Source organism: Amblyraja radiata, chromosome 16, assembly GCF_010909765.2.
Source record: "Amblyraja radiata isolate CabotCenter1 chromosome 16, sAmbRad1.1.pri, whole genome shotgun sequence".
Classification (NCBI taxonomy): domain Eukaryota; kingdom Metazoa; phylum Chordata; class Chondrichthyes; order Rajiformes; family Rajidae; genus Amblyraja; species Amblyraja radiata.
The window spans coordinates 15,351,546-15,377,596 of NC_045971.1; the positions used below are offsets into that span (position 1 = coordinate 15,351,546).

The 26,051-nt window shown below is 40.9% G+C and overlaps 2 protein-coding genes across 9 annotated transcripts in view; one reads left to right on the plus strand and one right to left on the minus strand.

Annotated features, from left to right (window-relative positions):
• ddx42 (DEAD-box helicase 42) overlaps positions 1–17,084 on the minus strand; it is a 51,458-nt gene extending 34,374 nt beyond the window's left edge. Inside the window, exons 1-7 of one of the 5 annotated variants that reach the window (XM_033035180.1) lie at positions 16,550–17,084; positions 13,946–14,170; positions 13,055–13,217; positions 9,863–9,924; positions 8,833–8,869; positions 6,482–6,628; positions 5,558–5,662 (exon numbers count right to left, since the gene is read on the minus strand). In XM_033035180.1, coding sequence (XP_032891071.1) covers positions 5,558–5,662; positions 6,482–6,628; positions 8,833–8,869; positions 9,863–9,924; positions 13,055–13,217; positions 13,946–14,163 — 732 coding nt within the window. In that variant the 5' untranslated portion in view covers positions 14,164–14,170; positions 16,550–17,084. Of the gene's footprint in view, positions 1–5,557; positions 5,663–6,481; positions 6,629–8,832; positions 8,870–9,862; positions 9,925–10,919; positions 10,963–13,054; positions 13,218–13,945; positions 14,171–16,549 lie in introns of those variants that run through there. The other 4 variants (XM_033035181.1, XM_033035183.1, XM_033035184.1 and 1 more) reach the window with 4 other exon arrangements.
• A 127-nt stretch (positions 17,085–17,211) lies between these two features.
• The window catches only part of strada (STE20 related adaptor alpha), a 36,576-nt gene continuing 27,736 nt past the window's right edge, over positions 17,212–26,051 (plus strand). Inside the window, exons 1-2 of one of the 4 annotated variants that reach the window (XM_033035186.1) lie at positions 17,212–17,278; positions 24,667–24,722. In XM_033035186.1, the coding sequence (XP_032891077.1) occupies positions 24,711–24,722 (12 nt within the window). In that variant the 5' untranslated portion in view covers positions 17,212–17,278; positions 24,667–24,710. Of the gene's footprint in view, positions 17,279–17,395; positions 17,417–24,666; positions 24,723–26,051 lie in introns of those variants that run through there. The other 3 variants (XM_033035188.1, XM_033035187.1, XM_033035189.1) reach the window with 3 other exon arrangements.

A 26,051-nucleotide genomic window follows, 5' to 3' on the forward strand; every position in this document is an offset into this window, starting at 1 on the left:
TCAGCTGTGCCCGATGTCGCCTCCGCACCGGCCAGATCCACTCCACGGAAGGGCAGTAAGGACAAAGCTGGTGAGGGAGGACCGCGGAGCAGCGGGCAGCCAGCGGCACTCGGATCACCGATAGTGGGATCAGCTGTGCCCGATGTCGCCTCCGCACCGGCCAGATCCACGCGGCCGGGCGGTAAGGCTAGACACAAAAACAAACAAGGTCGTGGACTCAGAGGAGTCCGACTTTGAACAACCGCGGGCGGCCAGCGCCCGAGAGCGCTGGAGCCGGTTGGAGCGGTGTGTTGGAGCATTTGCTCCAACGTGACAGACTCCGGGAGATGGAGTTGGGTCACTGTGGGCCCTATAATAAACCCACAGCAGTACCTCTTGAAGGGCTGCACAGTGCTTCTACCTCATCAGAGGGGAGCACTGCGGGTCAGTTCTGGGCTGACCTGGAAGAGGGGTCCGCAGAAGGAAAGACAAGTGTGCAAGGGGTGCAGGAACAAGAGAACCTACTGGAACCCACTACAGCCAAAGACAGCACCCTACGCACCCACCAGCAGAACTGGTGAAAGCTCGAAGGCCGGTACTCAAAACATGAGACTTTTTTAGGCCATGGCCCAGACCGGCCTTCTTGGAAGATGCGGGGACCTCCAACGCCAACCAAACCGAAAATCCAGACACCAGCGCAACAACAGCAGCGAAGAACCTACAAAAAGAAGTAAACCTGCCACTGGTAACTATGGAGGTAGGTGGGTCTGGTTCCCTACAAAATACAGGGAGCATGGAGGTTGGGTGGAGATTACACTCTTTTCTGAAGGCATGGAGCATGTTAACAACCGATACTTACATCTTAAGCAGTATCCAGGGATATACAATAGAGTTTATACACAAGTACAGCCCTCCAGTTCAACATATACTGAACCGAATGTTCGTGCCTTCTGATAAAGAAAAATCAAAAGTGCAAGCTGAACTGGAGCGGCTTTACATAAAAGGTGTAATTGAGAAAACTCAACACGAACAATTAGAATTCGTGTCCAATATATTTATCAAAAACAAAAAAGATGGTGGTTGTCGCATCATCATAGATCTGACAAAATGGATACCTTTGTTACTGCTAAACAATTAATTTCCAAAGGTTACTTCACGGCCAGCATCGATTTAAAAGATGCTTACTATTCAGTGCCTATACGAGGTGACCACAGATGTTACTTAAAATTCAACTGGATGGGACAAAACTGACAGTATAAAGCACTGCCAAATGGGTTATCATCAGCCCCAGGCTGTTCACAAAAATTTTGAAACCAGCCCTAGCGTCTCTACGGAAACGTAAACACATGGTCATGGCATATTTAGATGACATACTCATTGTGGGCAAAACTTTGGAATTGGCCAAACAAACTAACAGCCACAAAACAGTTATTTGGAAAACTGGGATTTATTATCCATCCAGTTAAATCTAAACTAACGCCTTCCACTACTATGGACTATTTGGGGTTTCACCATTGACTCAGTTCACATGTCGGTGACTCTGCCTAAGGGAAAGGCTAGAGATTTAATAGAGGCATTGCAATAACCTCATTGACATCAGCAAACCATCCATCAGATTGGTAGCACAAGTAATTGGCAAAATGGTGGCTGCCTTTCCAGCCACACAATTTGGACCTCTACATTACCTAAACTTACAGAGAGCAAAAATACAAGCACTCTAAATTAATGCAGGTCACTTTGACAGACCTATGAAACTACCAATCAAGCTAAAATGGAACTAAAATGGTGGATAGATAACATCTGGCTTTGTTCCAATCCAATCATTGTCAGTAACCCTTCCATGGTACTACAAACTGACGCCAGTGCACTTGGGTGGGGAGCCACCAATACCATCACCAGCTGTGGAGGTAGATGGACTGCTCAGGAGGCATCATTATTACCCACACTGGGCATAAACTACCTGGAAATGTTGGGTGCATTCCATGGTCTAAAGTCATATTGTACTGGGTCATATCACCAGCATGTTAGACTACAGATAGACAATACCACCGTGGTAGCATACATTAACCACATGGGTGGGAACAAATCGACATCATGTGACAATCTGGCTAATACAATTTGGCAATGGTGTATCCAGAGAGATATTTGGATATCAGCCACTTACCTACCAGGAAGACTAAATTTAGTGGCAGACACCAGGTCACGCAAATTTAATGAAAACACCAAATGGATGTTGAATAAAAAAGTATTTGCTGATATTACAGCAAAATATGGAACACCAGATATCGATCTATTCGCATCCAGACTTAACCACCAGTTATCAAATTATGTTTCATGGGAACCAGACCCTGGAGCAGCGGCGACAGATGCATTTTCGCTGCATTGGGGGGGGGGGGGGGGGGGGGGGGGGAATTGTTTATTTACGCATTCCCTCCTTTCTGCCTCATCAATCGGGTATTAAGGAAAATACAACAAGACTCTGCGTCTGGTATTGGTAGTACCCGATTGGCCTACTCAACCATGGTTCCCAGTGGTATTAAACATGGTATTAGAACCATGTATCACCATCCCACATAGACCAGATTTATTGCTACATCCCGTAACAAGGGATAGCCACCCATGCCATAAACATTTGAACTTATTAATTTGTAGAGTTATAAAAACACCTCTACTACAACTGGGACTGACGGACCGAACAGTGAACATGATCTCGGCGGCCCAAAGACAGTCAACCAAAAAACAGTATCTGGTCTATATCAGGAAGTGGGCGATGCACTGCATAAAAACAACATCACCTACAGAGACATGAACATCCCGTCTGTTCTGGAATATCTGGCAGGCCTCCACTATGATGAGGGGCTCAGTTACAGTGCCATCAACTGCGCCAGAAGTGCCCTATCGACTTACCTATGGCAGGGGACAGAGCGTTACTCTGTTGGGACTCACCCACTGGTAACAAAACTTATGAGGGGAATTTTAATACTAATCCCCCAAGAACCAGGTACTCCCAAATATGGGATGTAATTATTATCCTGAAGATGCTCAGGAATTGGTCTCCAGCAACAGCTCTGTCCCTACACAGACTGACATTAAAAACAGTCATGCTAATGGCATTGGTCACGGCACAAAGGGTACAGTCACTGCATAAACTAAGACTGGACAACATGACTTCCTCAACAGAAAATATTACGTTTCATATCTATGAGTTAGTAAGCAGAACAGACAGGGATCAGCAGGCCTCAATATACAATTTAGGTCATACCCAACAGATGACCGTCTGTGTATAGTAAGACATCTGTCGTTATACATGGAGAAAACGAAAATCCTAAGAGGCAATGAGAAGGCACTTTTTGGTCAGCCACTAGCAACCACACAAAGAGTGACGGTCCAGACCATCTCAAGAAGGCTGAAACATGTGCTAACACAGGCTGGGATGGATATTAATATTTTAAATCTCATTCCACCAGGGCTGCAGCTACATCGGCAGCGATACAGTTGGATGTCCCAATGGACCAAATCCTCAAGGCAGCAGGATGGTCTGGGGGGGGGGGGGGGGGGGGGGAAACATCCCAATTATTTTACAATAAACCAGTAATGAAACCTGGAACGTTTTCAGAAACAATTTTAAGTTCTGTAAATTAATTTAAACCCATAAAAATGGGTTATAAATTTGTGTTAATAAATTTTATGATTTCAATGTCGAATTCATGTCCAAATTATGTTAACACAATTCCCCCTACAGTCATCAAGGCAGACGTGATGCATGGACTCGTTTCCACGGCATGAAATCACAGAGCTTTAAAATCTTCACGTAGTCACTCACGTGACTCCGAAGTAAAATAGTAAGATTAAACGAGAACTTACCAGTTTGAAGTTTGATCTGTATTTTATGAGCAGTTACGATGAGGGATTACGTGCCCTCCGCTCCCACCCTTGATCATATACTTAACTGGTATCTCTTCTCTAATCTTACTATGTTTAGTCATTACAGTTATCTGTGATTTCACACCGCTGCTTTGAAGAATGACACGCATGCGTCGTGGCGGGGTTCTTCACGTAATCCCTCATCGTAACTCCTCATAAAATACAGATCAAACTTCAAACTGGTAAGTTCTCGTTTAATCTTACTATTACTCTGGGAAGTCAGCTTCTCCGACTCCGTGCACAATAGACCCAGCACAGGATCTGACCCAATATTTGAATGCAGGTTCCAACCTTAGAGACCAAGAAAAAGTATTTGATTCATTTTCCTGCTTTTAATTTTGTTATTATTTAAAGTAATTATGGCAGCCATTTTTTTAAATAGAAAATGCCAGCAAAAGTCAGCAGAGGGAGATTGGGTTAATTTATCTTTAGAACAATGAAAGCCTGTTTTAAGCCGTGACACAGCACCCAATATTTGTACAATAATAGTGGTGTTAATTACCTTATGACATCTCATTGAGTATGGAGTTATATAGAAGCACAATTTTTACTTATTGTCGGATTTGTGGAAATTTGTATTATTTCATCATGTGAACTCTGACCATCGAGACTAAAAGATGAAGAATGACCACCTGGGCAATCCTGTAACTAGGTAAATGGCCTTGTGTTAATCCTCAGGATTTGAATGTCACTGATAAGGGTGCGATTTATTATCCATCCTCAGTTGGCCCTGACTATACAATATACATTTAAGTCAACTATATTGATGGGCAGGATTCACATATGTCACACAAAGAAAGGATGTCAAATGTTCTTCCCTGAATGTCACCAACAAACAAAAGGATAGCTTTTTAACAATAACATGATAGTTCAGTCATCATTACAGATATGAGCTGTACTTCCAATTACAGATGTTTAATTGTTTGAATTTAAATTTTCAGCTACTTTAGTTGAATTTCACTATATGATTGATGAAGGAAACAGCCATTTTATCTCCCAACTTCATGTTACAAAACTAAATTAGTTTTTATTTGAACCCTTAATTTCTACAAAGTGCAATTTTTTGCATCAATATAAGCTCAGTTTCGTAATATTACTGATGCTCAAAAATTCACATCATCGTCACATCTCAAAATACTGACCTCAAAATGCATGACAGGCATTAGCATTAACATTGTCCATGTGATATCCACAGGAAAGGCATCAAAGAAACTAAGGTAGGATTTTATTAAATTTAGAGTGGAATGAATTCCATTGAAGGAGATGAAATTACAGTTGCAACAAAATATTCCAAGAAATTGCAGCATGCATTATTCTTCACTGCACATTATGATCTTGGGAAGGTTTAATCTACTTGGCAATTGACAAATTTATGATCAAAACACAGGGTAAGAATCTCATTGATAAAATCTTTAATTTTGTCAAGTGTGAAATAGAAATACATCTTTTATAAAATATGATCATACAGCTAAGGTAAATAGATCAGAGCAAACATTCAGCAATTTGATCAGCAACACTAAATCAACTTCAACCGCAGGATTAAACCAATACTCACTTTGGAAATGCAACAGAAAATTTCATTTAATACTTCTTCCTACTGAATCCCATAACTCCCATCGACATAGAATGTTGGTAGAGGAAAGGTCAGACTTACTTTCAAATTCAGCTTCTGCCGGAGTTCATCTAGAGGTTCGAGCGAAAGCTTTGCTAACTCATCGTGTTCAATGTAGAAATTCTTTTCAAATGGCTGGTACTCGATCTAAGAGGAACCACAAGTTATCGGTCTCAATTAGCTCAATTTAAAGAATGGCAAAGGATCAGAATCTAAGAAATATTTATCTTCGTAAATTATTTATCTTTCTTCCATTCCCTTGACGTTGTAGTTATATAGCAACATGCCACAATTTTCTAAAATAACTTAATTTAGAAACATTATGAATGAAAAAGATTTATCATACTTTGAAGATTTGTCACCATTACATTGAACAAGGCAAACTCTCCAAAATCCAAATATATTTAAAAATAACAATGAAGTAATTACAGCACTGGCAGGCTGGATGAATTGAATTGATATAAAGTGCTTCCACCTTACGGAAGTTCTCTCTTGATGCTTTTTTTTTTTGTTGCGCTTTCTATCAGTTTTCAACTCTCTATCACTGAACTGCTCATCATTCAGCTTGCTATTTAATCCAAAGTTGGGTTGGGATAGGGTTTGGGCAAGAGAGTTCAAAGTGATAAAGAATATTATTTTAAAGAAATAAATCAACTCTTCACCAACAGCTCAAAGTTACTGTAAAGGCAAAGAATTCAGAAAAGTTGGAGAAATTCTCAAACATTTGCAGGGACAATTTTCTAGAGAGCTGTGTGCACACTTTGAAAATACCCAACAAAAATATATTTCCAATATGCTATTGTAAAAAAACCATTAGGATATGTTCAAAACTATAATGAAAAAATTAAACCATTACATAGGGTAGAGGGCTCCAACAGCAGATATTTGTATTCAGAAGGCTCACATTCAATTCACCCTAATGACCAAATGCTACACGACTTGGAATCTCTTCAGGTTTTTACTTACCTCAGTATGATCAATGGAAGGTAATGGATCAATCGCTTTCTTCTGTGGAGGTATGGGATTGCCGTCACTATCATAGTCAATATCATCCTCCTCCTCCTGAACCACACCAGCATTAGGATTTTCAGCCATGTAGCGAAAATAGGCTTCCTGCACAAAAATGTAATCCACAAGTCAAACTGGAGAATGCTGAGAAAACTCATTACACTGAGCTTTCCATAAACCTACATCAATTTCCTTGAAAATACAATGGTGTTCAAACAGTATTCACTAAATGGATCAATGACAGAATAGCTAATACACAATAGTAGGAGCTACATAAAAATAATTTGAAAGGGACTCGCATGGATATTAATCTGAAGTGTCACAATGGCCATTGACTTCTATTTCCTAAATGCATTTCACATACAGAGAGGGGAAATCACCCTATTAAAGCTTGCAATTCCCCGAGTATCACTTGTACACCCTGGACATTTTTCTTCCTTTTTTAAAAAAAAATGTGTATTTGGTGTTCTCTGTCTTTTCTCTGCTAATTCATTTTCATCCACAAATTTATCTTACCTATACTCCCTTCAAATACAAATTTTCCTGGGTTTTACTGCTTCTTATGAACCAGAAAATCAGTGCATGCATGTGGCAATGTAGAATAAAAATTACGTGTCCGGGTATGGAAGATCAGCTGTTCTGATGACAAAACCATTGACTGTTTTAGGAGAGCAAATATCTGAGAACCACCAAATCAAATATATCTGTAAATCAGTTACTGCAAATATCAGCAAGTTTTACAATAATGAGCTTGAATCTGAGCAGAGTTTGGCCTTACTCCAGTGGCACTGCAGTCAACTGACATCAAGCTCTTTGGACTCATTTAATAATGGCAGCAATGCAATGTGATAACTTTTTCTCAGTTTATAATAACAAATATTGATTTTAGATTATTTTCATAATTATATAATAATAATATAATAATAATTTGTTTATAGGGACAGTGCATATTAATGAACATTTGCATGTAAATATGCGAGATTGTAGCCAATCAGTAGCTAATTTCCGTCTCTAGTCCCGTATCACTTATTTCTCAGGAATTCAGTCTGAACCATCCCCATCTCTTTTGTTTGTCTCATCTCAGTTGCTTCTTCTTTAGCAATGATTCAAATATTATTTTCACACTTGCTTTTAGGTCATTCTTTCATTCAGCTCCCTGTGCTCATTATTTTGGTTTCACTTGCCTCCCACTCTTTGATTTTCTCTCTCTCTCTCTCCCTCTCTCTCTCTCACACACAGACACACACATCTACACCTCCATCTTTCACCCACCACTCCCAATTTGCAGGCTTCATTTTTTAATTTATATTCCATGTTCACTTTTCCTGCTTATTTTTCTACTTAAAGCATGGCATTTGAAAAGATATGGCAGGGTAAAGGAAGCACTAATGCATTCTTCCGAGGAGAGATACAAGACTACCAGATCAGGAAGAATTTCTACCATTTGCATTTGAAAATTCATTAAAAAGCATTACAAGGACCCGCTACAAAACTACTGTCTTAAATGTATGCAGTGAGTCAATCACATCTTTAATTACATCTGTGATTTCATAAATTATAAAAGCCACATCCGAAACTGCTATCAATATTGAGAGATATACAATTTACTCATCAACATAAGAACAGCAGTGGGAGAAATTGCAAACAAGTTGCATTAATAGAGACCCCCAAAAGATAAGGAATAGCATTTAGGTGCTGACAAAAAAAATTGTGAAAACCTATTACGCTTGCCAATTAAAAGAAATAAAACATTTTCAGTCATTTTAATTATACAGAATTTTTCCTTCCACTGCAGCCTAGAGTTAGCACCAAGTCATTGATATGGCTACTAATTAATATATTAATCATTTTCACAAGGCAAAGAATTCATTTCAATGATGAGTAGTAGCATGGTCAAAACATCTCACAGGAAAGTGGTGCACTGATAACTGTAAAAGTATAGGATTAGAACAAACTTATGAAGAAGGGCTAATTTGGTTGTTTTGTCAATTTTGGGCACAGTTAGAAATTGAACTCTAGTCTGTCCTTCAACATCCTAAACCCCCCCCCCACCCACTTGGATGTCTAGCTGTAAGGGAGTTTATCCGTTAAAAAAAGAGATCCAAACAAAAGCTGGATAGTAGAATCCAGTTCCAGTATGCAGATGCAAACAATGGAAAAATCTCAATGTTACTAAATAGAATAAGGTATGCATCTTCATCAGATTGTGGCTGCATACTAAGAATTGAGACAAACTAAAGGCTACAGTGGATACACAACAATGAATTATTATTTTTTGTATAGGCAATAAAGACAGTACAAGAACTCACATGGTCATCTTCCTCTTCAATGTCATCCCTTATACCCCTGCAAAAACAAAGGGAAAAACCAACTCCCTACAAGTGTTCAACAGACCCAGCGTGAATGCAGCAAAGCATGAAATGATCACAGTGAATACACCTAGAAGTTCCTATTTTCTTGATAATCTTTTAAAAACTTTGTTCCTGTTTTAAAATCAGAGACAAAATATAAAACTGACTTTTGTGTTCACAATTTTTCCAATAACAGACTTTTCCATGCAGCATCTTTAGAAATAAACCAATTTTCATTATATATAAAACGTATTCTACAAAATAATGCCAGCGCTACATTTCTTTTGTTTAATACAATGACATTCCATATAGGTAACACATAATATTCTTAAATTACATCTACTACGGTTAAATGCAGATGCAAGAAATAATATTAATTTCATAATAATGCTCAAATTGAAAGAAATCCAAAAAGTGTTCCTCAAACAAATTGTTTTTGGTCAGCTGCAAATCTTGGCAACTGTAATATTACTTATTTCAAGTGATCAAATTCTAAGCTTATGTTTTCAACTTCAAGTCGATTCTTAATTTGCATTTCAAAACTTACTGTCATTTTTTAAAAATAGAAAGTATTCCCAGCTACCCTTGCTGCATGATTAAATCTACCATTAATACTAAAGGAACGTTGAGGGTATGGTAGATATGATTTATAGATTATGATATACTGAAGTATTCATCTTGGACTGCAAAACATCTTTTCAACATGTCTTTGCTTTACGACTTCAGCCCAAGATAGCCAAATCTCAATCACAGAAGAATTTTAGCAATACTTTTAATTGTTTGGCCATTTTCTATGATCAGTCACAAATTGGGCTTGTCAAGAGTTGTCAACTTTGTCTTGTTTCACTTTTTCATTATAGATAAAATGTAAGGTAGTCGAGGTAAGTTAATTAGGGCTGATTAGTGAATTGTAAACTCAATTACCTCAACAATGTAATTACAAATGAGCTTGTGCAAAATTAAGACTTAGAATAAAAATGGTTCTTACTTGGCATTTTTCTTCTCGCACTCCTTTTCATCGAGTCTTTTAATATCTTTCGCTGCTTGATCCTAGCGAGAAAAAAAAACCAAGGTATCATTACACTGTTCAATTTCTGGCTGTCAAATTACTTGGTGCATCGTGTCAGTTACATCATTGAATGCGATTCAGTTTAAGCTGCTAGAGGACATAGAAGAAGCAAGTACTATTGCAACAATTAAATATATTTGGACTCGTTCTTAGCAAGGGAAGGTTTAGAAGGAAATGATCAAATGCAGGCAAACAGAAATGGTTTTGGAAGAAATATTGGTTATCATTGATGAGTTGGGCTGAAGGGCCTATTTTGTACATATAACTTTGGAGTAGAGACGTTGGTGATGGTCAGAAATGGCAGTCATAGCGTCATAGTCTCACACAGCATGGAAACAGTCTCCTCTGCCCACCAAGACCAAGCTAACCGTCAAGCACCCATTTAAAAAAAATTATCTCTACATTCCATCATTCATCTATAAACTCGGGGAAATTAACTGCAGCCAATTAACCCACTAACCATGTGAAGGAAAGAACTGCAGATGCTGGTTTAAATCAAAGGTAGACACAAAATGCTGGAGTAACTCAGCGGATCAGGCATCATCTCTGGAGAGGAGGAGAGAAACCCACTAACCATAACGTGGGAGAAAACAGAATAGCTGGAAGACACATATGCGGCCACAGGAAGAACTTGGCTGCTGTCTGTGTGAAGTCTGCAAGGTCGGAAGTGAACCTGGCTCACATGAGCAGTTAGAAACCCATAATCAGATGTTCAGTTCTGGTTTGGACATATTTGCCACACTGCAAGTTTTACAATATCTATTATTGCAATATACAGGGACTGGGAGATTTAACATTTAAAATTTGCAAGTGCAGTAAATAATAATGCACTATCAAGATCTTCGAAATTCTAATGGTACAGAGCATGGCTCACCAATTGATGTTGTTCTCCCATTCTTTTCATCTGGTACCTTGGTTCCAATATTCCCCTTGCATTTGCCCATGCCCCTGGTTCTCCTGCTCCCTTTAAACTCACCTGGTACCATTTCTCCTCGCTTGCTTCATATTTACCAGGGTCACTGGAAAAATATCATTCCATGATGTAACATTGTAAAAAAAATAAAATACATTCTTCTAGGAAGATTAATAGAATAACATCACACACTCTAGAACAACCGTGAGTTCTGCACCAAAGTCCCAAAAGTGCTCAATTAACTGAGATTTACAGTTGCCTATATGTTGGATAGCTCAACTAACAGTAAATGAAAAGTGGAATGTAACCTTAAAACCAATAGAAACAGGGTACACACAAGGTGAACCTCATGTGAGACGGGTTCACATCGCATGATAGCTAATTAGGTTGATGCCTCTGGTCTAGAATCAGTATGATACAAGGTTTTTGCATGAAATAAGCATGGGAAGTCAAGACCCAATAACTAGTGTACATAAAGTAAAATGACCCTATATGAAACTGCCGGCTCACAGTTAAATTGACATTTTTATCTTATTTAGAGTTTGTAAAATCAGTTGGACACATCTCTGTCCAACCAAAGCAAAGATTTTTTTTTCAAGTCACTTCAAAAGTCGATACAATAAACTCATGTTCAGTCTACTTCCATTACTTGAAGTAATACAGTTACAGGCAGCCAGCAGCTGAATAATAAATAATGGTGTAAATTAATTCTCTCATTTGAGGCCATTGAGAAATGGGATTACATTACATTGGCATAAATTTTAGTCTGTGACCGCAGCTAACTATAGGGTGATTTCACGAAAGGTCACTGGAGCGTAGATCCGCACCCACGTGACCGAAAATTTTAACTGGGGGACAAGCGTCACTTCCGGTACATGTTAGTGAATGGGAAAACACGCACTTTCACACCCGTTAAAAACATCGAAAACGGCCAGGTTTTGAGCTGCAATTTACTGAGCCAGTCGGGATGACCGTGAGGCACAGCTACCTACATTTACAGTTTAAAAAAAAGATAGAAACTAAGGTAAATACAAGGGAGCTGAAGGGGCAAAATAAGCGGAAGTTGATAGCGGACATTTTTCATGGAGATTTAAAGATCCAAAATATCGGGAATTATCGCGTTTGCTCGCTGCATTTCATCAAAAGTAAGGCATTATTGGCTTTGTTATCTTTATTCATTTGTTAGATGAAAAGTATTAAAAGTTAGAAATCCTTCAGTAAAATTACAAAATCGCCCATGGTTCTCGGGTGTTTTTTTACATGCAAAATGAAAACGCTTCTGAAGCTCCATTCACCATTTAAATATCCGTGAATCATAAATGCGTCTTGAAATAAATTTTACTCAGATGCAAGCTAAGGAATGGTATAATTGTCAGCTGTTAATTTGACAAAATCAGGGCATTTTATTATTAGCCAAAAAAGTCCTGATTTTGTCAAATTAACAGCTGACAATTATACCATTCCTTAGCTTGCATCTGAGTAAAATTTATTTCAAGACGCATTTATGATTCACGGATATTTAAATGGTGAATGGAGCTTCAGAAGCGTTTTCATTTTGCATGTTAAAACCCACCCGAGAACCATGGGCGATTTTGCAATTTTACTGAAGGATTTCTAACTTTTAATACTTTTCATCTAACAAATGAATAAAGATAACAAAGCCAATAATGCCTTACTTTTGATGAAATGCAGCGAGCAAACGCGATAATTCCCGATATTTTGGATCTTTAAATCTCCACGAAAAATGTCCGCTATCAACTTCCGCTTAATTTGCCCCTTCAGCTCTCTCTTGTATTTACCTTAGTTTCTATCTTTTTTTTTTACTGTAAATTTAGGTAGCTGTGCCTCACGGTCACCCCGACTGGCTCAGTAAATTGCAGCTCAAAACCTGGCAGTTTTCGATGTTTTTAACGGGTGTGAAAGTGCGTGTTTTCCCATTCACTAACATGTACCGGAAGTGACGCTTGTCCCCCAGTTAAAATTTTCGGTCACGTGGGTGCGGATCTACGCTCCAGTGACCTTTCGTGAAATCACCCTATACATTTTGAAATGCAGTAGGAATGTCTCACTTGCCAGCAGCCTATGTTTCTGCTACACAGTCAATGGACATAATGGAATTTCTGGACGTGCAAAAGTATATGTTGCAAATATCAATGACCACAACCAAATTAAAGCAAAAATTAGCAATTTTAAATCACCTCCACTTCAGCCATATACGCATCCAAAGGGTCCTCTTCACTGTCTTCAAGGTCCTCAGCTTTACTGGCGAACTGTTGTCTGGTTGGAGAGTTTTCTGCAGGTATGTAGGGCAAGTCAACATTGGCTGAACTGTCTTCTTCATCATCCTCATCTTCAAAATACCTAGAAGATCCAAGCAACAGAGTAAAGATTTCTTAATACTAGCAGTAATTAAAAATAAGTTGATGAGAACTAGATGCAAGCTTAAAGTAGAAGTGTGGATTCATTATTTGGATGGTTTCAGCCCGTGACTCACCTCACTCTCCTCTATTACACCCCATATTACACACTATTCCGTATATATTCCCACTAATTATCTTTGCATTTCTCCACATTAAAAGTATCTTCCAATTTTCAGCTCGCAATTTAGCAAAATATCTCTGGAAATGGTTTATCTTTTCCCTCTGGAATTCTCATTGAAGATATTGAATGATTAATATACTAAAAACATATATTACTATGATATAGGTGCCCAGCTTGCATTGATTACCTTCACGTACAGGCATTATCTATTGTATCCAGGAAATGATAAGGGGAAAAGACCACACACGATATACAATGCAGAACTGAACATTTTAAAGAACGAAATGAAAATAATTTTCAGCCGTGAATTTCAAACTAGTCAGTCACAAGGAGGGTCTCGATCCGAAACGTCACCCTTTTCTTCTTTCCAGAAATGCTGCCTATCCCCCTGAGTTACGCCAGCATTTTGTGACTATCCGGTTTAAACCAGCATCAGCAGTTCCTTCCTAGTCACAATCCTTGCTCTTGGAAGTAATTAAGTTATTTCATTCACATATTCCCATTTGAATTGTGATCACAATCAGCAAACAGCTCCTTAAAATACTCACGCATTTTCTTCATCAAAGTTTGGCCGCTTAGATCCTACTTTATAGAAGCAAGGTGTCTGAGCTGGTTGGGTTTTTCCATAACCTCCTGGCCCCAGTGTACCGAATACAGAGTGTGATGTCTTTGGTAGTTTTGGTTCTTCCTTCTTCCCCGTAGCAATAGCAAAGCCACCAAAACCAAAACCCCTCTTTGCACCACCACCTCCTTTGTTCCAATTCATTGTTTAGCTGCAAAACACAAAATGAGAATTACTGAAACTTCATAAAACTTTGAAATCATAGATTCATCTTACATGCCATATAGAAAAGGGCCCTTTAGTCCATTTAACCCATCTCTCACAATTTCAGAATACATAGATACGTTACAAGGCCTTCTACGCCCGCACCTCCAGACTTAGGAGCAGCTTCATCCCCAGAGCTATAGCTGCTCTGAACCGGCCCTTGCATGAACTGTCTCCCTCGGATAGTCACGTCGCACATCGAGCCTGCACAGACCTATTTGCGCTTTATAGTGTTTTAATTTTTTTAATTTTTTTTTTTTAAATCATGTTTCTCTGGGTGTCTATATTTTAAGCTAATTAAGTTATTACACTGGATGGAAACTGCATACCAAATCTCGTTGTACCTCTGTGCAATGCCAATAAAATATATTATTATTATTATACATAGACAATAGATGCAGGAGTAGGCCATTCGGTGCTTCGAGCCAGTACCGCCATTCAAATGGATCATGCCTGATCATCCACAATCAGTACCCCGTTCCTGCCTTCTCCCCATACTCCTTGATTCCACTAGCCCTAGGAGCTCTATCTAACTCTCTTTTGAATGCATCCAGTGAATTGGCCTCCACTGCCTTCTGAGGCAGAGAATTCCACAAATTCACAACTCTCTGCATGAAAATGTTTTTCCTCAAAGCCCTGGATTAATACGTTTGAAATGAGAAAAAGGAAATAAACCCTGTACATTAAAAAGGCAAGAGATTACATAGCAGCTGCTCACCAGAATGCAAATGTTAAGAAAAAGACTATTCTACATCATCAGATATGACAATTAACAAAAAATTATTAGTGTGATAATGTAGATTGATCAGAACTGCTGGTAGGTAGCTAATTATATAGGTACGACATACATTATGTCTTGTGAATCCATCCTAGTATGTTACTCACTATACTATATATAAACATACTATAGTATATTACATAATAGTACTCAGTGGAGCAGAGCATTGAAACATTAAGATTTTTACAAAGCAACAACATTGAGTTTAGGTTTATTATTATCATCACATGTACAGAGGTACTGCAAACAGCTTTGTTTTGCATGCTATCCAAACAGATAAGATATACCATATACAGTCAGTTCAACCTCAAGTATAATAAATACAACAAAAGGAAGGTACATACAGAAAATAGTTCTCAGCATTGTAGCCTAGTAGACAAAGTCCAAGGGGTGGGGGGGGGGGGGGAGAACTGTTCCTGATTCTGGTGCTCTTGACTCTTAGGGTTTGGTTAGGTTGCAAGAGGACCATGTTTACATGTGATCGTGCTGGATAGTATTTTCCTTTTAGTGGCATTTCTCCACCTACATTTTTGGTTGGAAGTTTTAGAAATTTGTTTGCTGTGAAATAAGGAAGTAGTACTGGCACACGGACCATATGATTTCTCTTTCGTGCCAATATGTTTTTATATTTGTTGTGGAACCGACAATATCATGCGTAGGAAGGAACTGCAGATGCTGGTTTACACCGAAGATAGACACAAAATGTTGGAGTAACTCAGCGGGATATGCAGCATCTCGGGAGAGAAGGAATGGGTCACGTTTCAGGTCGAAACCCTTCTTCTAACCCTGCAGTATACTTCTAAGGTACCACGTTCCTTCCGTGCCCTTGCCTACCTTATGTTCACTGCCAGGAGTGAAACCGCTGCCGGGCTGTGGATGTGTAGGAAGGAACTGTAGATACATAGAAAATAGGTGCAGGAGTAGGCCATTCGGCCCTTCGAGCCTGCACCGCCATTCAATGTGATCATGGCTGATCATCCAACTCAGTATCCCGTACCTGCCTTCTCTCCATACCCCCTGATCCCTTTAGCCACAAGGGCCACATCTAACTCCCTCTTAAATATAGCCAATGAACTGGCCTCAACTACCCTCTGTGGCAGAGAGTTCCAGAGATTCACCACTCTCTCTGTGAAAAAGTTTCTTCTCATCTCGGTCCTAAAGGATTTCCCCCTTATCCTTAAGCTGTGACCCCTTGTCCTGGACTTCCCCAACATCGGGAACAATCTTCCTGCATCTAGCCTGTCCAACCCCATAAGAATTTTGTACGTTTCTATAAGATCCCCTCTCAATCTCCTAAATGCCTGTTTAAACCCAAAGATGACACAAAATGTTGGGGTAACTCAGCGGGACAGGCAGCATCTCTGGAGAGAAGGAATAGGTGACGTTTCGGGTCTAGACCCTTCTTCAGACTGATGGTGGAGATGGGAGGTAGCGTGGGACGCCTGAGGTTGGGGTGGGCTGACCAAGCGCCACTCTAGGCCTTGAACAGAAGTAGGCCCGAGAAGCCTGACCACTGGAAAAGCACATCGCCGGAGTTTAACACCTTACCCAGCAGATCGTGGCGTGAGCGTGGGGTTGAGGAGTGGCGATGGCGACGCCGCCGGTTCCGTTGGTGCGTCTATGGCTCGGTGGGTTGTGTGTGGGTGGGTGTGTGTGTGTGAGGGTCGGGGCCGCTCCGCCTCCTCCTTCCCTCACACCGAGCAGCGAAACGGCCGCCGTCTGCCCACCGCCGCGCCTGCGCACTGCCCACCGCCGGCCCCCCCGACCCGCCTGGCTCCGGATCCACACACGGAGTCGCCGCCTAAACCCCGACTTGGCTCCTTCGGCCCGGTTCTAACTCCTGCCCAGTTTCACCCGCGCCAACAAACTTAAAAACTCAGACAACGTCGCGATTAAACTACGTGATGTCACTGGGTCAAAGTGCAACGACGACGACCCCCCACACACACACACACACAAAAATGTCGATCACCAAGCGCCTGGATAATAACAGCTGGAGTTCTGCTGCGTGCAGACAATCGCTCGTTATTTTTTTTAAATCGAAAAGCAATGGAGACCGGGATTGTATTTAGCAACGTCCTGGCGACCGAGCGCTGGGGGAGGGGCAGGTGGAGGATGATTGATGGCTGGGTGCTCCAATCACAGGCCGGAATGGGTGGCCGCTCCCTGGCCGCCGACGTCACGCACTGGAGCTGCACCAATGGCGGTGACTGGTGGAGGCGGGACATCTGGCGGATGTACCCGCCCAGAGGAGAGCGCTGGCCGAGGTGCAGTGAGGTGAGTGAGGGGCTGAGGCTTTGCACGGTCATCGTTGCCCGCCGGCCGCGGAAAGGCAGCCAGAGCTCGTGGTTGCTCGCACTCCCAGTCGCTGGAGAGCGGCCGCGGGTGAGGAGACCAGGCCGCAGGTTGCGGCAGGTGGGTCGAGCAGCAGCCGCAGCGTTCGGGCAGCTTGGCCTTTGGGGGCGCGGACCTGCGGGTGGTTACTAGAGAGACGGCACTTTGTACGCATTTAATCGGTGCCGCTGTCCATTACCAGAGGCGGAGGTTTGAGAGCTAACTGATGATTGACTCGGGTGCAGTATTGCGAGAGGAAGTGTGTGATCCAGGCCTTGTCCCTTCCTCTAAAGCAATACTTTCAAGATTCCAAACATCCTTCAGATGAAAGAAATTCTTGTATCTCTCCTACACCATAATCTCCTCATGCTCCTCAATATCAACTCTGGTTTGACAGCATGTATAAGCCTCTGGTTTTCTATGCCTTTGCAAAGGGGAGAACTTGTTTGCTACCTGTCCAATCTACGCTGCTCATAATTTGTGTTTCACAATTAGGTTCCTTCGCAGCCTCCTCGGCTCCAAAGTAAACAAATTCAGGCTTGCCTCACAACTGAAAATTTTTACCCTAGAGAGCACCTTGCAGAATATCCTCTGCACTTTCAGTACAATCATGTCCTTCCTATATTGTGGTGGTCAGAACTATACAGGACCATGATGGTAGATAAATCTCCCAGGTCTTTCATAACATCAGGACGCCAATTTTTGCAGCCGTGTGGGATGCAGAAGAAATTGCAGGAATCCTGGCTTAGATAATGAATAATTGTTGGACAGGGGCGAAGTGCTAGAAGACTGGAGTGTGGCTAATTTTGGGCCTCGATTGATGACCAGCTGCTAAGAAAAACCTGGGAACTATAGACCAGTAAGCCTTAACAAATGTGGTAGGAAAGTTTCTGAAGAAGATTGTGAGGAATATGCATACACATGGATTTGCAAAAAGGGGTTAATTAGGGGATTATCAATATGGTTTTGTATGAGGGAGTTGTGTCTCATGAATTTTATTGAGTTTTTAGAAGAAGTAACCAGGGTTTGGTGAGCGTATGGCATAGACATAATCCATATGGATTCTACCAAGGCCTTTGATAATGTTCTGCATCGTAGGGTGCTCTCGAAGGTTTGATTGCATGGGATCCATGGAGAGCTAACTAACTGGATTATCTTCATAGAAGGAAGCAGAGTTTGGTGGAAGGTTGTTTTTTGGACTGTAGGCTTGTGACTAGGAGGGTGCTTTGGAGATTGATGTGTGGCGCATTGCAATATGCCATCTATATCAATTCTTTGGATGAGAATGTGCACAGCATGATCAGTAAATTTGCAGACGACACTGAAATAGGTGATATTGTGCTGGGAAGATGGCTACCACAATACAATACCTTTTATTTGTCATTTGAACCTCACATGAGGTTCAAATGAAATTTGGTTTCTGCAGCCATACAAAAAAAGAACCAAGACACACACCAACACAATTCAATTCACATAAACATCCATCACAGCGAGTCCTCCTCACTGTGATGGAAGGCAAAACTTAAACATATCTCTCCCCTGTGGTACAGTAGGATTTTGATCAGCTGGGTATGTGCACCATGGAATGGCTAATGGAGTTTAATTCAGCAATTCTTATAGAAGTGTATAAGATTATGAGAGGAATAGATAAGGTAAATGCACTGAGTCTTTTAAGCAAAGTAGGCACATCAAGATCCAGAGGACATAGGTTTAGGTGAGGAGGGAGAAATATTTAATAGTATCCTGAGGGGCAACCTTTTTTACACAAAGGGTGGTAGGTATATGGACCTACCGTACAGTATATGTACAGGTTTGCAGGTCAATTGGCTTGGTGTAAATGTAAAATTGTCCCTAGTGTGTGTAGGGTAGTGTTAATATGCAGGGATTGCTGGTCGGTGCAGACTCGCGCTATATCTCTAAACTAAACTAAACAAAGTTGAGATCTAGAGCTTTGTGGTCTGAGGGAAACCTTGACTGTATCTTTGTTCACAGGTTATTGATGTGTGATCATACAATAGATTAATACATTTGCAATCCATACATTATATTGATGAATGTAAGAATTCCTTTTGCACTATTTTAAAAACTAGATGTTATCCCACGTTCCTGGCCAAGAAGGCTATCTGAACAACGATGGAATAGATAGAAATATAGAATGTAGGGGACTACAATCAGGTTGCTCTTGGGGAAAAAAAATAATGGTCTATAACCAAGAACACAAATTCTAAGGGTTGTGTTACCCTCATGGCTGCTGGAAAAGAGCTCCTAAATGGAGGGAAAATGTGCTGTTGTGACCAATCTGAAACAAACAGCATTGGTAGGAAGAGAAATGTTATTTTTGAAAAAGTATCATGTAATAGGATCCAAGTTAAAAGCAAACCAAGAGCATGTACAAATTGGCAAATAAGTACTTGGATCAGGAGAATTCATGAGCTGCTGTGGGAAAGAGTTAATGCATTAATGCACCATTTCTGATACTGGGGATGGGCCCTTCCTGAACTCGAAGAAGGGGCACTGATTTTAAGCAAGTAAGGGGAAAAGGAAAATAAATGTAAGCTGAAATATAAACTGAACTTGAAACGAGCATTAACAAGAATAAAGGAAGGGCAGTTACAGCTAAGAAATGGGTCTAAAATGATGGTTAGATATTTAGATGATGAAATCCTTTTAAAAATGAGTTTTTGTCTGCAGAGCTTTGCACACAGTGCTCAGTATAAAACAAGGAAGCTGGAGGCAGTCAAGCATGGTGGTGACTTAATATGAATCAGTGCTGAAAATTAAGCAAAGAGTATGAGTGCTTAGTAAAGATAAATTACAGGCTTTGGTGACTGCCTGGGTTTGGTGAGGGACTGAGAAGTGATTAGTTAGGGTTTTATTTTCAGTAGAAGGGACTGGGAATAAAGGATATAGAAGCTAGGCCATTCGTGTGCTCCTGCTGGATTTGGGAAATCAGGGAATTTCAATTTTCGTGGTGACCATGCCTGCAGTAAATGTGCCCAGCTACAACTCTTTTCTGACTGCATTGAGGATTGGGGATGTGGAAAATGTCATAGATTGTACCATGTTGGCACACCAGGTACAAAAAAGAGATGGATGACCTCCAAGTTGTTCAGGAGTCTCCTGTAGTCATTCCCCTCTCAAACAGTTGTGCCATTTTGGAGAAATAAAGAACTACAGATGCTGGTTTATACCAAAGATAGACATAAACTGCGAGAGTAACTCAACGAGTGAGACAGCATCTCAGGATAAAAATACACCTGAGTAACCTATTCATGCCAGCAAAGCAGACTTTCTCTTTTGGATTCTGATTCCAGAAGCAGGTCAAGTGTTTCAAAGGTCTTTTATTGTCACGTGTACCAATAAAGGTGCAGTGATATGCAAATTACCATACAGCCATACGAAAAAAAAGCAACAAGACACACAACTACATAAAAGTTAACATAAACATCCACCACAGCGGATTCCCCACATTCCTCACTGATGGAAGGCAAAAATGTCCAATCTTCTTCCTCTTTATTCTCCCACGGTCGCGGCAGTCGAACCATCCATCGAGGCGGTCGAAGTCCCCGTGTCGGGGCGGTCAAATCTCCCATGGAGGTTTGACCGCCTTTGGAGTTATCGAAGTCGGTCTCTGACCAGAGACCGTGGACTCCGTGATGTTAAGTCCGCAAGCACCCACGTTGGAGCTCCAAGGTTGACCCCTGGTAAAGGAATCGTGGGCTCCTCGATGGCAAGTCCGCAGGTGACTGCGGTGGAGCTCTCAAAATCGATCTCCAGCAAAGGCCGCCAACTCCTTAATGTTAGGCCACGGTGCAGACAGAGATACGATACGGATTGCACACCCCTCGAGGTAAGAGATTAGAAAACATTTCCCCAACCCCCCACATAAAACAAGCTAAAGAACACTAAAAACACATTTAACACATACAATTAAAACACAAAGAAGGAAAGGACAGACTGTTGGCGAGGAAGCCATTGCTGGCGCCACCCGGTGGTGTATCACATTGTAATTTTATCTGCAATTTAAGCAGAATGGCAATCGGGTCAATTCTGACTAGGGTTGTCCATGATAATCCTGATGCTCCATGTTTCAAACGTCGTCTCTTCATGTGGAGTGTAAAACAGGCCAAATTATATATCTTTGTTCTTGGGGCCGTACTATTTGAGCTGGTGTGTGTCTGGGACCCTACTCACCCCACCACCCATTCTCCTGAGCAGTGCTGCCTCTGATATTTATTTGGAAAATCTGTGGATGTATGCCTGATACTGGAAATATGTAATGTTACTGTGTGCTGCAGGGTTGTTCCTGGGTACCACTACATCTTTTACTCTTTTAGGGTGATCCAATTTCCCCTCACTTCAACATAAGTGATTCACACCACAACATTTGCCAGAAGCTTTGATTAATAAAGAATTAATCAAGGCTGATAGAAGTGAAGATGAGACAACATAGAGCCAATAGAAATCATAATATATTGTGCTTTAGGGTGAAGATAGGTATAAACATGACCAAAAAAAACAGATTTATAGATTGGAGTAAAACTGATTTTTGAGGGGCTGAGAATTAAACTTGGAGGATAAAATAGCTAAAAGTCGGTGAACATTTGAAATGGAATGCAGGAAATGTTCGGCTGCAAGGAAAAACAAACTGGACATTTGTGAGAGTCCATGGCTGAGTAAAGATAAAGGGAACAATTGCCGTCTAGGTCCAAATCAGCTGAGGCGTCTAAGGTGAGAGAAGATACAAAGGGATTGGTAAAAAAGTTAAAAAAAAACAACCGTAAGTGGAATTTAGAAAAATTATAAAGGTAAAAAAATATTACTTTAAACCCTACACCCCGCAAAAACAGATAAGAATGGAGACATAAGGAACTGTAGGTTCTGGTTTACAAATAAAAGATGCAGAGTGCTGGAGTAACTCAGTGGGTCAGGCGGCATTTCTGGAATACATGGATAGGTGTCTTTCTGCTCAGAACCCTTCCTCATACTGGAATGGAAGCAGGTATATTCAGGGATTGTCAGTTTAGTATCATTAGAGATGGCAGAAATGTCAGATCATTGCAGGTGACCCCATGTTATGTTTGGACTACCGATATTTACCCATTGCCAAAGGTTTTTGATAAGAAATGAAATGTTATCTCATGGAATTCATGTGAAAAAAGTAAATAAATCACTCTTTTTCCAACTCCTTTCTTGACATATGCACAGATACTTGGCTTCATGATAAGGAAAATTGCAATGTGGAGCATTTTCTAGGAACACAAACCCTTTCTCTCTCTTCTTTCCCCCCACCCCCCATAATGCCTGAATTTTGCTTTAGTATCTACGTGAAATAGAAGGTGGGATGATGAGATGAGGGAGGAGGAGAAAACAAATGAATTAATAAATAAACAGACCAAATGTGATAAAGCTTCCATCCCGGATGGATTGCATATGCATTTTATAAATAAAGTCTGGAAGAAAAAATAGCAGGCACACTGCCACCAATGGTCAATAGCATATTAAGGTGACGGAGGACTTGTGCAGCACTCACAATGCATTCATATGAAATGGGGGCATAGAATGTGTCCTGGGAACTGTAGCCCAGCTACCTAAATATCACCTTGGATCAATTAGAAACACCACCAAATAGAAAATCGGCACAGTGACGCAGCAGTAGAGTTGCTGCCTTACAGTGCTAGAGACCCGGGTTCGATCCCGACTACGGGTGCTGTCTTTACGGAGTTTGTATGTTCTCCCTGTGACCGCATGGGTTTTCTCCGTGTGCTCTGGTTTCCTCTCATATTCCAAAGACATACAGGTTTGTAGGTTGTGTAGGAAAGAACTGCAGATGCTGGTTTAAATCGAAGATAGGCACAAAGTGCAAAGAGTAACTCAGCGGGACAGGCAGCATCTCTGGAGGGGAGGAATGGGTGACGTTTTGGGTCGAGACCCTTCTTCAGAAGCATTTTGTGTCTTTCCAGGTTTGTAGGTTAATTGGCTTCTGTAAATTGTCCCTAATGTGTAGGATAGTGCTAGTGTATGGAGTGATCGCTTATCAACGCGGTCTCGGTGGGCCGAAGTGCCTATTTACACGCTGTATCTGTAAAATAAAGCAAAGTCTAAATGATACCTAGGAATAGAAGGACCGATGACTGCGATAATTCTTTGATTATGTTGGCAGCATGAATTGTAGATGGAGTCACGCCATGGAGCTTGAAGCTCTCAACCATTTGATGCTGATTGGAGCAAATACTCGACTATGCATAACCTACCAGCCGTACATCTTGGGGATTTGGGAGGAAACAGAACCTGGAGGAGAATTCCACACAGAACACCCAGGGTCAACATTAAACCCATGTCTATGATGCAGCGTCTCTACGAACAGTGCCACAGAACAATATCAGAGATGAAGTCGTAGGCAATGCAAAGCTCATGGTCACCCTTGGACAATTAGTAGAGAGCCCTTAGACATTTCTGACATGAGATGGTGATGTAGAAGGGTTGTATGTTCATGGTGAAGACAGTAGTTAGGACCAGGAATTGGAAATTCAAAGTTACGAAGGTTTAGGTGGGAAGGGACCAGAGCAGGAGAGAAAAGATGGAGTCAAGGTAGGAAAAAATAAATAGTCATCTGAATATTTCTTAAATATCTGCCTCCACCACCCCTCAGACAGTGGGTTCCAGATTCCAACCACCCACTCGGTTGGGGAAAAAAAGTATTTTCCAGATCACCTCAAAATCTCTTATCCATTATCCTAAAGCTATGTTTTCTAGTTTTAGACAGCTTGACCACGGGGGAAAGTACCATTATCTATCCTATGTATGCCTCTCATCATTCTGTACAACTTTATCAGGTCCCTCCTCGATTTCCTGTAGTCCAAGGAAATCTACCCCTCAATGTGTCCTCCTCATACCTGAAAAGCACCATCTCAGGGAACATCCTTTTGAATCTCCTTTGCACGTTCTTCAGTGCAATCAAGCCTTTCCAATAGTGCGTTAACCAGAACTATGCAGAGCACCCCAGTTATTATAGCCTAATCAATATTTTATAATCTCCATGCACTTCTGTTCTACACCCTGAGTAATGAAGGAAGTAAACTAAAGAAGGAAGTAGAGCCACCTTCACCACCCTACCCACCTGTGGTGCCTCCATCAGGGATGTTTGGACTTTAAAAAACAATGTCACTATGTTTCTCAATACTCACGACCAGACACGCCATCTATCCATGTTCTCCAGAGATGCTGCCTTGCCTCTGAGCTACTCCAGCACTCTTGTCTCACATATTCACACATGGCATAACTGTCTTTTCTTCCCGATGTTCTTATAACAATTTTCTGTTTTAAACTAGATCTCCTAATGGAAGTGCCTGTTTAGTGACAATCCAGCTTTCCCATGTCATTTTTGGTAAGTCAAGTTTCATTTTAATTCATGTTGTTCCTTATTTGTTTCAATACCCCATAGTTTCCTACCATGGAATCAAACGGCACAGAAATGGGTTGTTTCAGCCAACATTATCCATGCAGACTGTGATGCCTATCTACACTAATTCCATTTGCTTACATTAGGCCAGCGTCCCTTTATGCCTTTTCTATCCAAGTAGTTGTCCAAATTACTTGGAACATTGTCATTGTATTTGCCCTTACTGATATTCTGGCGTCTTGTTCCAGATCACTACCACTCTCAGTGTGAATAGTTTACCCTTCAGATCTCCTTTAAATTTCTCCCATTTCACCTTGAAACCATGTTGTTTCAGTCTCGTCTGCAAACCAGCGCATCTCCCACATTTCCTAAGTAAGTGGCTTCATCTAGTCGGATCCGAGAGTTGGAAAATGGAGTCGGCCATTCTGTGAGGAGGGCCAGTGCGTTAGGTGGGGCCCAAGAGTCAGGTTATGTCCCTCAAAATTATGTCCCTCATATTTTTATAAACATCTATAAGATTCTCCCCTTAGCCGCACTTATTTCATGTTAGATCTATATTTGGGGTTCATAATGCTGGGCAAAATCTTTCTCATCAAGATCCTGCTGTAAATCAGTTTTTCAGTGGAAGAAAAAATGGCTGAAATATATGCAACAGTTACGGATATCTTCTCAAAGGAACCAGAAATGGTTAGGAATCGGGTCAAATGAAAGCACCAAACTCTTTTTGTAAACAAAAGCCATTGTAAAGATTGAAGGTGATTGCAAGCTGACAAATCTGGATACCACCAACATTCTATCTAAAATACTCCAGAATAGTCGGTGATTATAATTAACAAAGGAGATGGAGAGAGATAATTTCTCTATTGAATGCCTACTGCCTAACAACCAAATGTGTTTTGTCTGGTTCTGCACAAAGAGAACAGATGGCCACAAACTATAATTCACAAGGATTCTTCTAATAATGAAAAACAGAAAAGAAAAACACCTGTATCTATTCCTCTAGTTTGAGTTACCCTCCTCCATTGTGGCCTTGTATGATCCGAGTTGTGGAATTTGTTAAGTCATTACCTTCTGCCATTTCTGGTGGGCAGGGTGGTATTCATCTTCACCATCTCTGTGACACTTACTGGAGGCAGGTTTTGGCATCTCCATGGTGGTAGTGTGTCGTTCACAATGGTGTTTTTCATCTACCCCAGGGGTTCTTCAGCATTACATGCTGTTCATCTGGTTCTGATGTTGCAATTTGTTTAATTTTAGCACAATGAAAGCTTTGTAAAATATCACAGAAGTGTACATTAAAGCTATTAATGGTGG